General features: G+C 42.1%; 1 protein-coding gene across 5 annotated transcripts in view; it reads right to left on the bottom strand.

The window, feature by feature from the left end:
• CORIN (corin, serine peptidase) overlaps positions 1-16,481 on the bottom strand; it is a 127,617-nt gene that overhangs the window by 87,037 nt on the left and 24,099 nt on the right. For 4 of the 5 annotated variants that reach the window (XM_032110135.1, XM_032110134.1, XM_032110136.1 and 1 more), the window contains exon 3: positions 13,637-14,089. The exons of the other annotated variant lie outside the window; for it this stretch is intronic. In XM_032110135.1, coding sequence (XP_031966026.1) covers positions 13,637-14,089 — 453 coding nt within the window. The remainder of the gene's footprint in view (positions 1-13,636; positions 14,090-16,481) is intronic. 5 annotated transcript variants of the gene reach the window in all.

Here is a 16,481-nt window from a genome sequence, read left to right on the forward strand (position 1 = left end):
GCATATGCTCAAATGTTGTTCTAAATAATTGCCTTCCCTTTTTAAATATGTCACCCTCTTGACGTCTGCAGCTCCTTGAGATTTAATGTGAACCAAGACACATTGTCACCATAATACTGGGAAAAGTAAAAAATTTGCTAAAGAGACATCTGTAAATGAAAAAGGTTCCAAATTCTTCAGGACATGGAAAGTGGAGTGAAAGAAATTGAAGTAACACAATGAACGAAGAAGAGCTGAATATCTACTCATCCATGGTTCCTGCTAGGATTCTCTTCAATTGCACATATTCCTTCTGTATCTATTCAGGTACATTTGCACAAAATCAAATCAGTATTTTAAACTTCCACTCAAACTGATGCTTAAAAAGGAACATCATGTACAAAATACACGTCAACTGCCTCTGATTAGCTCAAAACTTCTCCTAGAATAATAGACATAATTCACTTCTGCAACTCTATTAAATAAGCATTGTATGATAATCGCATAGGAGTAATTTCAATAATCATACCATTAATAAAAAAGAAGTTGTAGTCAGTAAGAAGCTTATAGAATACAAATCGCATGGTTCAAAAGCATTTATTTCTTAAGGTTTCTTTACTGATGTACATCAGGCAACGTTTCATTGTCTTACAACTAAAGCACAAGTCCTCTTACTGAACTAAAGCATTCCTTTATTATATATTCACCTTCTTAAAAAATAGCATAAAAAGATGTAGTTTCAAGATTAAAATTAATCTCTATTTTTTAAAGATGGTGACTTACTGAAAAGTAAATTATTCTACAGCTTTCTCTAAAATGATGCCAACTACTATCACACAATTATTTTCCAAAAGAAATCTCGAGTTCAGTGTTTGCTTTGTTGCTGTCTCCCATTTATATCTGCTCTCTGTTAAAAAAAAAAAACCAAAAAAACACTTAAACTATAGGGGGTTGCTCTATCACTATCAAATTTTGGAACATCCACATAGAACAACAAACCCACTGGTGACAGAATCACCACTTCCATGACACATCTCGTTTCCTTTGCAATCAACAAACTATTTAGTTGCACCATGGAAATAGAGAGCTCATGCCTATAGCATCCATTAAGCACTGAGAAAGTGAAGGAAAAGACAACTCCATACTCTGGTGTAAAAGCAATATATATATATATATCATAAAAATAAACAACTCTCAACAGCAAGGTCTCCACTTCTAATAGCCTCTCTTGACAAGATCAAAATATCCTTGAGGAGTTGACCAGTATTCCTCTTTCAAGAGGGCTGCCACAGTAAATGAACTTTTGGTAAATACTGTGTCTGTAGACAGTGCAAAAGCACAAGTGTGTGCAAACAGCAATACCTCCATTACCAAAATGTGAAAATGATGAAGGGATGGAAAACAATGTAAAATGTATTCTATCTGTGAAAAATAAGCATTTCTCATTTGCTAGAGCAGAGATCCTCTACAGTATACTGCAAAATGGAAACATGGATTAAGAAGCACTTAACTAAAAGCACTAATAGCTTTTATTTTAGGTGACAATGGGCATAAATGATCCTGCAGACTTCAGGAAATTACCAGAAGCAATTTACACATGAAATGTAATGTCTTGATCCCTAAAGAAAGGCTTAAGAGGATGCATTTATACAGCTTTAATATACCACAAAGACACAAACTGAAGAGACATAGTAGTAAGTTTGTTCCATTTACATGTGGGTAGAGATTTGACAAACTCGTGTCTCCTGATGATGCCTCTTAAAATCAAGAATCAAACACGGTTAAAAGGGAAAAAGGGATTTTACCTCTATATTTATTTTAAGGATCCTTAGGTGCACCACGTCCAGGTGAAATGCGCTGAAATGCACCCCGCAATGCACACACAGGATAGATCAGGTACATCATTATAGGTCTTACTAATTAGCATATCTATCAAAGATCCCCAGTGAGAGGCTCAAGTGAGCCCCTCTCCCCAAGGAACCTTCCCCTGGATGGTTCTATCTTAGTTTACAGAATGTGTTCTGGAGAAGACCTTGGTGTCTGGGGCATATTGATCCCTAACTATGAGGCTTCTAAAATGTATAAGTCTCCTAGTTTGACAAATAAGTCTGAGAATGTAGGCTAAAAAACACTAAGAATAAAAAAGCTATAAAAAGGTATATAAAAGGTATAAAAGAAAAGGCAAAAATTCATCATGGCATCACTGAAGGCTCAATAGCAGTGACGGTAGCCTAAAGATATATACTTTCCGAGTCAGTTTCTAACAGAAGGTCATGACTTTTTTTAAGTCAACTAACACAGTCAGAAAAACATTTCAAAAGACAATTGAACTGATGCCATGGTGCAATACTACTTCCTCTCAACCATGTGTTCTTGCCATTTCCTTTGAAACAACTTTTGTGCCAAACCACCCAAGAGCTACCTTAGCCAGTGTTAGAGCTGAGTCAGCTCACTGAGCAAACAAATGCCATAAAAAGCATGCAGCACTGTATGCTTCAGAGCAAAGGGAATGGGAACACCTCCTCAGCACCACCAACCTCTAAGTGAAGCACCACTGACTTGTAACAGCTTCTGTGGGGAAGAAGAAAACAAACTTTTGAACAGCAAATCCCATCCATGGATCTGAAACACAAGTCAGGCACTAGAACTAGCTGAAAACAACTGCTCCGCATTTAATTTCATTCAGCTAATGAATTACGCAATTTGAAAGGGATGAGTGATTGTTAACTCCCCCTTGTGCTCCACAGGTACCAAAGGGAAAGGTGGTAAGGCTACTGTCCACCTGCAGTAGAGGGAAAAAGAATTCATTATCTCCCAGTTCACAGAAAGTGGATTAGCCCTGAGGGAAATACAACTCATATTTTAGATCAGAGTTGAAGTGTTATCATAATTATTTTTTTAAGGCAATCTGTACCAGCTGCTTTAGAGTGGAACCCAGTTAGTCCCAGACACTTCTTGCTCAGAGCAAGTCATAAATTCTAACTCAGCTATTCTCCTGACCAAAGAATATTGCAAAATCCTGACACTTCATCAAGTCACCTCATTGTTTGGAGCCCCACTTCTTTCAGCAAGTTGCTTCCAGATACTGCTCTCCTTGGCTGAAGCGCATACTTCTTTAATCCCTTGGGCAGGCACAGCTGAGAGCAGGTAAGCTCAAGAGCCAAAGCTGAGGTTGAACATTTACCCCTCATGAGGTGCAAGCAGGCCTGTATTCCAGATCTGGAATTTTGATTAGTCATTTTCTAGTTACAGGATTCTTTAGTGAAATTTGAGACATTTCTAAGAGCCTACCATTAAACAAATGGCACATATTGACATTAACGACAGGCTACTTCCCATGGTACATTAAATTGGACGGGATTTTGCTATTGTTTTGAAACATCTGCATGACTTTACCACTCTTGATAGGCCTTTTTTTAAAAAAAGGGGATAAAAAATGGTAGCCTCTACCAGAACCAGACAGGCATCCAGATGGTTTTGGTTTAATTTTTTGAGGGGTTTTTCTAACAAACATGTTTTCAGTAAGTGAAAATGAATGCATGAATTAAATTAATTGGCAATATTTAATTATGTACCAATACAGTTATGTTCAAAACAAAACAAAACAAACAAAAAAAAAAAAAAAAAGAAAAACAAAAAAAAAACCAACCCCCCCCCAAAAACCCCAAACCCAGAGTGCTTTGTAAAAGACTTAAGGTAGTTTAGGTTAGAAATAGGTCAGCATAGAAATAGACTGTGCCTGAGCTGTCCCAGTTCTCTTTGGTTAATTACCTTTCTAGAATAGCCACTCTTCTGATCTAATTAATAAGAAATTAGGTTCCTTTTTTCCAGGTATATCTCACAATGATTACTATACCCACCTCAGTGTCAGATAAAACTAACACAGCAAACCCCTCCCTGTGAAATCTGTCTAGAGCCTATGAGCAGAATACAGCACCTCACTTGAAAAGCAGAACACTGTGAGTACACACAACATATGCTTTGCAACCTGCAGTTTCCCATTTGGAAGTTTGCAGGGGAAGTTTAGGATCTGGGTGTTGATCTTCAAAGTCCTGGTTAACTAAGGCTGATCAGTCTAATGAATTAATAGTTTTCCCTATGGGAAATTCCCATAACTTTTTTTTCAGAGGTATGTATGTGCTTGTTTTGTTATAGCGCAATCATTGTCTCTAAAAGATCAATTGTGTTAGCCAGAAATACTGCAACCTAAATCTTCTGAATCTGGTCGCACATTTGGCAAAATATGTGTTGCAGGACATGAGATACAACTTCCTTGGCAATTTCTTTGTCCAACTGCTACTGACTCTCCTGTTTATATCACTGGAATTTTATTTTAAGCATTGCATTTTTAAAACATTCAGTGATGGCCTAATTCTTTTTCTACCACTAGAGTCTGAATGCTTCTGTTCACAGACAAGCCTAGCTGGCTACATTAATGCAATTATTCTTTAACGTTCCTGTTACACTGTGTTTTTGTGGTGTGAACAAAGAGGAATTCTGACAAACTTTCTCAGCCTGAGCAATTAGAGGTCAAAAGCCACCTTATTTTTTAGTGTGTAGAAGGAAAATGTTTAAGAGCTTAACATAATTAAGTTTCTTACAACTGTATGTCAGTTCAGGTTGCATTTAAACCTTAGGAACATGGTGCCTGCAAGTTGCTTGTGCGAAATGAGATTTTTAAACCCTTGTACTTAACTGCTTTCCGCAGAATGGAAAATTCATAAAGTTCTTTTAAATAAATCTACTGATAAATACAAATAGCTTGCTTCAATGTTCTCTTATAGCTCATTGTTTAATTGCCTATGTCAGTTAGAGAGAACTGACAAGTTTCCCCATTAAAATTAGGATTAAATTATCTTAAATACCATTAAACCAGCTGTAATGTTAAACTTTTTTCAACCATGCAAAAAGTTCATGTTCTACTCCCAATTTTTTTATACCCTAGAATCACAGAACTATTGGTAGCCTTTGGAGTCCTTTGGAGGTCTCCACCCAGCTTGCTGCTCCAAGTGAGATTGCTGCCAGCAAGTTGTCATCCATGACTTTGTCTGAGTCTTGGAAACACCCAAGGAAAGGGATCCCACAGCCTCTCTAGGCAATGGGTTCTTCACTATCTATCCAGTGAAAAAGATTTTCCTAATTTCTGGTATGAACTTCTGCTATTTTATTTCACTGGAGAGTATAATTTTTTTTTAATTATCTATCATAACAAAGGTGAGAAAGACAGATTTTGTGTACTGATTAACAGCTAAATTAATCTTTAGCTGTATTCGGCTGTTTATCACTTCCTCAAATTCCCTACAATGACTTCAAACCATGGTACTCATTATGTTGCTCTTGAATTTCACATGGTTGTGAAAGTGACTGTAAATCACTTAGTTGTATCAACGCTCTCACTTTCCAATATTTTGAGGAGTTTAGAACTTACCATTTTATATTAATGATGGCTCTGTACCCACACCTGGCTGCACTTTATCTGTTACAATCCATAACAGACCATGCAGAAGCACAAAACAGTTAAGCTTTAATCAATCTTTAAATCACATACTGCTACCAGATGTAAGGTGTACCTTTGGAAACAAAGTGATCAATCACAATATAGAATAGAAAAATCTGTTTTGGCAACATCTTTCTGTTGAAATAACCACACAAATACTTTTAAATAGTTTCAGACAAGCTAATGGGTATGAAACAAAAGTCAATGCCTGCAATACTCAAACAATTATCTTCAGATGTGCCTTGCTTCATTGTTCCCATCCTTGAAAGTTTCACTAAGTATTTGATGTCTTGCCTAGCCTCTCGGTCAATTCATGGTTCAATCTGATAACAAACATCTGTTTAAAATGCAAGCAACAAACCTATGATATAAAAACCCATGGTGAATGCATAACGGGTGTAAAGCTGAAATACTTCCATTCTTTAAAGTTTTAAAGGAACACACATCGACAACTCCAGAAGCACATGTGTCATTTAAACACATTTAAACATCAGAACAAAGCTGACTTTAGTTCCACAGTAGAGTAGAAGTGGGAATCTCTCACTCTAAACGAAACCACACCACTGAAGGGCCAAAGAGCAAAGATACATGGAACTTCAGGGAGGGTGTGTTAGTTATTCACAGTACTTATCGCAATATTAATCCTAACAAATATTTGAGGTCTATTAGATATCTTACACAGAACAATGTTTCATCAGACAGAATTTGAAGAGATGAACTACAAACAGAACTGTAATAGTGAGCCACGAATTTATTAAAGGGAATAGAAATCACAAGTTTAGCTAGAGGTAACAAGAACAATTTTCCACGTCATTATTTAAAGCAATTGTTTAGGGCTCGGGGGGGTGTTCACCCTCCCGCACACTTGTGCAAGTGCCCGTGTTTCACTCCACTCCGGCCCCGCTCCCGCCCCGCTCCATCCCCTCTCCAGCTCCGCTCCAGCCCCTCTCCTGCCCCTCTCCGGCCCCTCTCCGGCCCCTATCCAGCACCGCTCCAGCCCCGCTCCAGCCCCTCTCCTGCCCCTCTCCTGCCCCTCTCCTGCCCCTCTCCTGCCCCTCTCCGGCCCCTCTCCGACCCCTCTCCAGCCCCGCTCCAGCCCCTCTCCTGCCCCTCTCCTGCCCCTCTCCAGCCCCTCTCCTGCCCCTCTCCTGCCCCTCTCCAGCCCCTCTCCAGCCCCTCTCCAGCCCCTCTCCATCCCCTCTCCAGCCCCTCTCCATCCCCTCTCCAGCCTCTCTCCAGCCCCTCTCCATCCCCTCTCCAGCCCCTCTCCATCCCCTCTCCAGCCCCTCTCCTGCCCCTCTCCAGCCCCTCTCCTGCCCCTCTCCATCCCCTCTCCAGCCCCTCTCCAGCCCCTCTCCTGCCCCTCTCCATCCCCTCTCCAGCCCCTCTCCAGCCCCTCTCCATCCCCTCTCCTGCCCCTCTCCAGCCCCTCTCCTGCCCCTTTCCAGCCCCTCTCCTGCCCCTCTCCATCCCCTCTCCATCCCCTCTCCATCCCCTCTCCATCCCCTCTCCTGCCCCTCTCCAGCCCCTCTCCATCCCCTCTCCATCCCCTCTCCATCCCCTCTCCATCCCCTCTCCATCGCCTCTCCGGCCCCTCTCCAGCCCCTCTCCAGCCCCTCTCCATCCCCTCTCCATCCCCTCTCCAGCCCCTCTCCAGCCCCTCTCCTGCCCCGCTCCTGCCCCTCTCCAGCCCCTCTCCAGCCCCTCTCCTGCCCCTTTCCAGCCCCTCTCCTGCCCCTTTCCATCCCCTCTCCAGCCCCTCTCCTGCCCCTCTCCAGCCCCTCTCCATCCCCTCTCCAGCCCCTCTCCAGCCCCGCTCCAGCCCCGCTCCATCTCCTCTCCAGCCCCGCTCCAGCCCCGCTCCATCTCCTCTCCAGCCCCTCTCCATCCCCTCTCCATCCCCTCTCCATCCCCTCTCCAGCCCCTCTCCTGCCCCTCTCCAGCCCCTCTCCAGCCCCTCTCCATCCCCTCTCCATCCCCTCACCTGCCCCTCTCCATCGCCTCTCCATCCCCTCTCCAGCTCCGCTCCAGCCCCTCTCCTGCCCCTCTCCATCCCCTCTCCATCCCCTCTCCAGCCCCTCTCCAGCCCCTCTCCAGCCCCTCTCCAGCCCCTCTCCTGCCCCTCTCCAGCCCCTCTCCAGCCCCTCTCCTGCCCCTCTCCTGCCCCTCTCCAGCCCCTCTCCTGCCCCTCTCCATCCCCTCTCCTGCCCCTCTCCAGCCCCTCTCCAGCCCCTCTCCAGCCCCTCTCCAGCCCCTCTCCAGCCTCTCTCCAGCCCCTCTCCATCCCCTCTCCAGCCCCTCTCCTGCCCCTCTCCAGCCCCTCTCCTGCCCCTCTCCATCCCCTCTCCATCCCCTCTCCAGCCCCTCTCCTGCCCCTCTCCATCCCCTCTCCAGCCCCTCTCCAGCCCCTCTCCATCCCCTCTCCTGCCCCTCTCCAGCCCCTCTCCTGCCCCTTTCCAGCCCCTCTCCTGCCCCTCTCCATCCCCTCTCCATCCCCTCTCCATCCCCTCTCCATCCCCTCTCCTGCCCCTCTCCATCCCCTCTCCATCCCCTCTCCATCCCCTCTCCATCCCCTCTCCATCGCCTCTCCGGCCCCTCTCCAGCCCCTCTCCAGCCCCTCTCCATCCCCTCTCCATCCCCTCTCCAGCCCCTCTCCAGCCCCTCTCCTGCCCCGCTCCTGCCCCTCTCCAGCCCCTCTCCAGCCCCTCTCCTGCCCCTTTCCAGCCCCTCTCCTGCCCCTTTCCATCCCCTCTCCAGCCCCTCTCCTGCCCCTCTCCAGCCCCTCTCCATCCCCTCTCCAGCCCCTCTCCAGCCCCGCTCCAGCCCCGCTCCATCTCCTCTCCAGCCCCGCTCCAGCCCCGCTCCATCTCCTCTCCAGCCCCTCTCCATCCCCTCTCCATCCCCTCTCCAGCCCCTCTCCTGCCCCTCTCCAGCCCCTCTCCAGCCCCTCTCCATCCCCTCACCTGCCCCTCTCCATCGCCTCTCCATCCCCTCTCCATCCCCTCTCCAGCCCCTCTCCTGCCCCTCTCCATCCCCTCTCCATCCCCTCTCCAGCCCCTCTCCAGCCCCTCTCCTGCCCCTCTCCAGCCCCTCTCCAGCCCCTCTCCAGCCCCTCTCCTGCCCCTCTCCAGCCCCTCTCCAGCCCCTCTCCAGCCCCTCTCCTGCCCCTCTCCTGCCCCTCTCCAGCCCCTCTCCTGCCCCTCTCCATCCCCTCTCCAGCCCCTCTCCAGCCCCTCTCCTGCCCCTCTCCAGCCCCTCTCCAGCCCCTCTCCTGCCCCTCTCCATCCCCTCTCCATCCCCTCTCCATCCCCTCTCCTGCCCCTCTCCAGCCGCTCCCCGGCCGCGCGGGGCTTGGGACCCGCGTTGGCCGCGCCCTCTGGCGGCGGCGCGGGGCAGGACGGGCCGGGCCGGGCAGCGCTTGGGGCGCGTCCGGCCCTCCCAGCTCCTCACAGCCTGCGGGGCGCCGGGAATGCCACGCACGGACGGGCATGGCTGAAGATCAGGCTTGGGCATGTGACTTTTCACGTTAGGATTTGGCCATCGGCATAGTTCTCCGCTGAAACTGTTTTTGCGAAATGGCAGAGGCGTTACTAGCCTGTCTGCTAGGGGAGATCTATGGGAGACTTGGCTCAAAAAAAAGTATCTTAGATATACATATGCATACACACCAGTGAATGGAAGAAACAAAATCAGATACTAATAGTTCTTGTCCCAGTGTATATTCCATTCATCTACAGGATGTTTTTCTAGGAAGAACGCTGGCCCTTGCTCTCTCTCCTTCTTTCTGTCTCCCCAAATCATCTGTATTACTGAACAGGGAGTCTACTACTTAATATGAGGTCCTTTTTCTGTTAAGCATTGATTGACAGATGAACAGAATATTACTGCATATATTTCTAAATTCCATGAATAAACACTGCTGAACCTATTGGTTCACCTAAGACTCCCATCCTGATGTTTTTGCTATCAGAAAACTCTCCAGTGAGCCGTCCTCATGACTTAGGACCATGGTCCATGCCTCCAGAAAACTCAAATCCCTCAACAGGAAAAACATATTCCTTCACTTGCTTTCCAACAGAGAGGTAACACAGGATACATTTAACTCAGAAACTGAAATTTGGTAGGGGCCATCATTATATATTCAAGAAAAATTCTAATAATATTGGGTAAATATAAGGAACAACCATCTAGGACTATAACAACAACCTCTGGCAACACAAAATCCTGAACCTTCATAATTCAGAAGTTGCCAGCTGACTATTGTTTCTACAAGCCCCAATAGACTAACCCCTCACAAAGTTCTCCAAGCATTTCCATATTTTCTGGTTTTCCCATCATCCTGTGGCAATAAGTTCCATGACGTCTCCTTTTTTTTTTATCTTACTGCCTGATAGGCGAAAAAAAAAAAAAACAAAAAAACCAACCAAACCCAAAACAGTCAACTCCTCATATAATGAAAAACAGGGAGTAACTTTTCTATTTCACCTAGACACTCAAAATAGTCTTAATAGCTACCACAACCACTTACTCATAAGCCAGCTGCTTTCCAGAAGGAAAACAGGGTCTTCCTTCTATTTAGTGCCTCCCCACATCTGAGTCTTTCCATGTCTTTACTGGTCTGATTCCCTGCTATTTGCCTTTTTCAATCCTACTCTAATCTTTCTGAAGTTATACACTGATGTAGCAAGATTTTCCATTTTGTTCTTTCTCAACTTCATGATGAGAGCTCTCATGGAGACAGAACACTGACTGGAGCAAACCACCAGGTCCTTTTTTTGGAGGCAACACTAGCTGAAAGTCCAACATTGTATTTGATAGACTTAGCATTGTTTTCCACTCTCCAGCATTCTTTCGCATCTATTGGCACAGTCATTTAAACATTTAGCAGTCACTCTCTCCACTGTGAGACTTGTACGTGATTCCCAGCTATTCACTTTAGGCAGCCAAATCTGTATTAGCAGAAATGTTATTACTTGACTATTTACTGTTTCCCCTGATCAGAAAACACTCTCTGTAAGACATAAGCAGCATCCATCGGCAACCTTCTTCATTCTGGAGCCTAGCCATTCATTCTTATTTTTTCTTCTGTCTTTTAATGAACACATCGTTTATGAGAAGAATGTCTGTAACACTTCCAGGTGAAGACTCTTGTTAACAGCATTTTGAAAAGTCAAGTATGTTGTATTAACCAGCATTTTGAAAAGTCAAGTATGTTGTATTAACCAGCATTTTCACTGTCTCCTTCAAAGAACTTTCTAATAGATTTGTGAGACATTTCTTCCCCTTGTAAAATGGAAATAAACTTCTTCATCCCTTCTTTATTGTATCATTCATTCCCATTTACACACTAATCTATTCTTTGCTAGAATTTCTGCCAAAGAACTTCCCTCTGCTTCAAGGACTTCTTAAATAATTGAAGTCATGTGTGCCAAATTTCATTCCTCTCCAGTTAGTCTCAGCAATGTCTTACTTGTGCTACTTTAATGTCTTAACTGAATACCATATGGTTGCAATATTTATAATTTCTCTTATTAATGTCTTTTATTGAAGCTGTGGTCCGCCAGTAAAGCAAATCCATCACTAAGGATACTAGCTAGCACCAGACCAAGAACTTACAGCCACATAAATGCCAATCCAAATGCGTTCAGAGAATTTTGTCTAGTTGGCTTTGAACTCTATATTATATGACATATCATTTATCTTTTATTATACTGCATAAAGTCAGCATAAAGTCCAGGTTATGTATGCTTACTAAACCAACAGAAATGCATTCTCCTCCCCACATTTGAACCAGATGAAACTTGTACTGATGGATGATCTGCTAGTTTGCATTGATGATGATGGAACATCAGCCTCACACTTCATTTAGAGGTTAATTTCCTGATAAGATATGCTTTAAAAGCTCAAACCTCTATTTTACACGGGTTCAAAAGTGATTACATCAATTCATGGGAGGAGGAATGAACGCTCACAGCAGATCACTGGAATCTGCTACCACATAGCATTCAAGTGTCTCAGCATGCCAGCCCTAGTTTATTCTTCTTCAGGCATGTGCTAATGTTGATGGTTGAATTCAGACACAAAGAGAGAAATAGTTTGATCTACCACCACCAATCCAATGTGGTCTTTAAGTTTTACTTGTCCCAAAAAAAATCGGTTTTACTCCAACAGAATATTCCAGTTGCACTGTTCTAAAACTTATTTATACCTCATGTCCCAGTTATATCTCATTGTCTCCACATCAGAATATATAAGAACTTCCTGTGAACATCAGACCATGTTCTGTTTTACCTTAGGATTCTCTCCATGAAGCAAGGTTAGTGGAAAAAAAGAGATCAAAGAGACTAGAGATGAGCATAAGGAGTTAATTTGGAAAGGCCAGGACAGGAAAGGAAGTGAGTAGCACTGTGTGCTACTCAAAATCCCCTGCTTTCTAGTCCTCCATGCCTTGGAGAGCCATGGGAACACACAGTTATTATGAGATCAAATTCTTCTGGATTCTTAATTTTTTTTTTTTTTTTAATCTACACACAGAATTAAGACAATGTCCCCATGAATGCAGTTAAGCAAAACACTTGAAAGTGGAACCAAAGACTGCAAGGTTATTGATTAGTAACATACTATCTCCGGATGTTTCTGATGGGCAAAGTATCTCAGTTTGGGATGGGATTTTTTTTGTTGTTGCGGGGTTTTATTTAAGAAACCTGTGGTATTTCAAATTTGTCTTTGAAAACCTTTTATCCTTTTCTCTTTACACAGAAAATACTATACTACAATAGAATTCCAAGTAGTCACGCCTTCCGAATATACACACAGTCATACTGCTGTTGGAATGAACTGCACTTACCAGAATAGAACACATATTTGGAAGTCCTAGAAGTGCCTCCCTGTATAATACCAAACCCCAAATATTTGAAAGATTAGAAATCCAGACCTAATCCTGAGTCACTATATTGCTGTCCCTGCATTAACACTGTAGTAGGGAAAAATACCACATCCCATACATACACATCTGCATATTACATGTGCATGTTATATGCATCTCAAAAGAGTTCATTCCAACATTATAAGAAAAGGCAAAAAGGCTTTATACTGTTTCATCTATATTTCCTGGAATTCCAGGTATCTCAAATATGATGATGAAAATATTTGTAGCATAGCACACTATGCTTTCTTGCTGTTCCTTGGCACAGTGATAATTGGCCAAGTTGCCAAAAGAATGAAATAAATAAACCAGTAATAGGATTCAAGTGTACATTTATACACATTTATTCTGAGTTTGGGGTACAGGGAGAGAAAAAGAGAGAAATCTACATAAGGAAAATCATTTAGCAAACAGAACCTGCAAAAAGCCTGCACCATTCAAATGGCCGATGAGGTCACTACAGTCTAGGGGAGAGAAGAAAATACTGATAAATCAGTGATTTACTTTAAGTTTTCTCTATGATCTTACGAATAAGTTTTGCTTTGCGCTTTGGTGGGATTAAGAAAAAAGAAATAAGCAGTTCCAGAGAAACTGATTCATTTTAATATGGTACCCTTGCTTTTCATGAGTTAGCAAAGCAGTATCAGGGAATCCTTCACTACCACTGACATGATGCATCAATAACATTTACTATGACATTAATAAAATGCACCTACCTTCATAGTAAAACAACTTTTTAAAAAGTCCTGATCCCAGTTAATTGTTGTTACTCTCTCTCAAAAATGCCACTGGAACTTTATTGCTATATAGAAAAACTGCTTCAAATTAGAGCAGAATTTATCCATTAAGACAGAAAAAGTTGTAACTGCAATTACATCCCAAGATCAGGAATGTACTTGCCACATACATAGTTTTAAAGAAACACAGAGTATACGATCGACAGACTTAACAACTGCAGTGACTCGTTTCCAGCCTTGCTAAGCCTGATTATCACCAGTTGAAGATGTATTTTAAGTTTTCATACTGAGAGAATTTAGTGCATCTTCCTTAACCGGTTGAACAAAGGTTCTGATAAGAACCTTTGTTGATTGCAACATGGAATGTACACAACAAAATAAATTATCAAAAACGGACACATTCCTTAGACCTCACAGAAACACATGGGGGAGCATGCCAACAGTATGCTCTGTAGTTTTTGAGTCAGAATTATGGAGCCGAATAAAATATAAACTTACTTTTTTTCTGATCCATTTTTTGTGACACAGACGGATGGGTAGGACTTAATACTGGCAGAGTGGTCATCCTCTCTGTGTTGTTAAAAGAAGCATCTGTAGACCACAAAGTCACCTCCTCTGCAGTGGCAAACAACCGGGTGTTGTCATCAGAGCCCTCTGCCAAAGCAGCATCATAGACAGGCTGATGATTGAGCACTGTGGTTTGAGTTGGGGGAGCAAAGGAATGTTCCTGGGAAGACTCTCTAAATATATTTGAGTTCTTGTTCATTTGGTCAATGTGGGATAAAGACGTGGTGGTCCAGGAAGAGGGCCGTGTGCTGAGATCCACTGTGGGAGCAGTCTTGGAACTATTTTCAACCATGTTTGGCGAAAGATCATCAGATGTTTCGAAGTCACCATTAAATGTGAGGCCCTCGCTTCCATTTGAATAAAAGCATGTTTTTTCTAACACTCCTGCAAGAAAGGTGAAAAATCCACCAAAATTACCATCACCTGGAAGAATAATTGTTACCAGCTTGTTTTGGAAAGTTTATAATAAATATAATGACACAGATTTTAAAAATACTTTTATTTCAAAATCCGAATTAAAGACAACTAAATTTAAGAATTTTACGTAGCAACAAAATAACAGTAGCACATAAAACATGGTTGCTGTGGGATAAATAGAGAAACAAATGCTTCCATGAGCTTAAAATGTTTTGATCGTATTTATAGTATGTCACTGAATATTTACATGTTCAAAACTACAGAGTGCAATTTCAAGGAGCTCCAACACGATTCATTCTATCATTGTGTTAACAAGACGGACAATGCTATTTTTTTCTCCTTTTAAATTGCATCTTCTCTTGTTTTCATAGTACCACCATCATCAGAAATCTAATTCTGAAGCTTTAAGGGAATCAGTACATTTTCAATGTATTTCATATTCACTAATTTGTAAAATGGAAAGATGTACTGTTTCTCTATATAGGATTATATAATTTAACAACCACTGCTAAATATAGGCCCATGAGTTCTTTGTCATTCTTCTCTGATACTGGATTTTAAATATACACTTGTTATCTAAAATTTCAGTCACTTGCCGGCTTTACATTTTGACCATTTATTACATTATGGACAAACCAGATTTTGCTTAGTTGCATGTGTTGAACAGTTGCGAGTAATTATAATTCACAAATCAAAACAGCTGCATAACAGTAAGTAGATGTATCCCAAAAGGATCAGGAATTTAAATTACGTAGTAAGAGAATTGATCTTTAACCTATTAATCCAAATAATAAAGAAGACATCTTAAACATATGTAGAACATATAACTTAATTATCTATAATAAAAACTACAAATACTATCTCAAAATTTTTAACCAAGTATATTAGAGTCATATTTAATGCTAGAAGAGAAACACCACTCTGTATTACAATATAAGAAATTTTTGGTAAAAAGGAAAAGCAATTTTTGCCACTGGCTGGTCATGTAAAAGAGCTTAACAATCATAATAAACACAGTTCATCTAGACTTGATTATAAAAAAAAATTTAAAGGAATCCTCAAAACATGAAGTCTCCCAAATGTTTCTAAGTACCTTGGCAACAATTGATAATAACTTTTCTTCATGTTCATTTGATCCTTCATTAGCTGCTTGGTACAGATGAACCCCACATGACAGGGGGGTTGGAATTAGATGATCTTTCTATGATTCTATGACTCCTAAGTCTACAGAACACCCACCACCATCTCTCCTAGACTTCAGTTTGGTTATTGCATTTACCAAAATGGCTGGTCGCACCATCACCTCTCAGTCAGGCTTTGTACACCCCCCACCACCCCAGGCTCTTTTTCTAGACAAACCTACCCCTCTGCCAACTCCAAGCACCACACAAGGCCCAAAGGATACCCTGAGCCCATTCCCATTACGGAATTCCTCTTCTCACTTCTTCATGCACTCTGCTGCTAGAATAAATCAGTTAACTGGTCTGAAATTCAAGGACTGGGCAGGCAGAAATGTTTTTTAATCACAGCTACAAGTAACTAAAAATGCCAGAAGAATCCAACTGAAGTGACTTTGGGTTGGAAAGTTTTACAGGTAGGTATAGAAGAGAATAGCTGAGAAGGAGCAATGTCAGCATTTTCTTTTTACCTGAGTAAACTTTAAGTATAATAAATACAAACAGGAAGAAAAACTTGTGAAATTTCTGAAATATAGTGAATTTCAATGAAAGAGTTACCATTTGAGATTTACCATATCTTCATTTATCCAGCCTAGATTGTTTTGGCTCCAGTGTCACTAACTGTGAGTAAATCTTTATGTCTAAATTCTACTGGACAAACCCAGGGGAACTTTATATATATATAAATGTTAAGGTTTCTGGTTTTCCACCAGCAGATGTTCATATATCATCGGGGTTTGGAGGAATTTACTGTGTGTATTTTACAGAAGCAACTAAAAATCTCCCACCTGCAAATTATTTAGGCAGCATTTCTTTTTGTTTGAATCCTCCAGTCAAACCAAACGGGAAGAATGAATCTGTTGCATTTTCACAAATGGGGACTAGTATTAATATGATTTGCTAGAGTCTAAGGAAGAGGGAGTGGTTGTGCTCAGAAATTGTGGTCACTTAAACGTAGCTTTATCTGGATGCCAGATATTTGTGTTCAAGTAAAGCGCTGAATCTCTAGAATTCAGAAGCCTACATTGTTTCAAGTTTCAAACTTAACTAGTGTTTTTTTTAAGTTTTCAGAAAGTTAAAATAATCTTTTTTAACTCCTTTAGGAAAGTGCATAGTATTTTTCCATAATTCAAGAATAGCTTAAGGTATTTTTTCACATTCTCTCTCCTCCTCCCTAGACT

This window comes from Corvus moneduloides, chromosome 5 (assembly GCF_009650955.1).
Source record: "Corvus moneduloides isolate bCorMon1 chromosome 5, bCorMon1.pri, whole genome shotgun sequence".
In the NCBI taxonomy this organism is placed as follows: domain Eukaryota; kingdom Metazoa; phylum Chordata; class Aves; order Passeriformes; family Corvidae; genus Corvus; species Corvus moneduloides.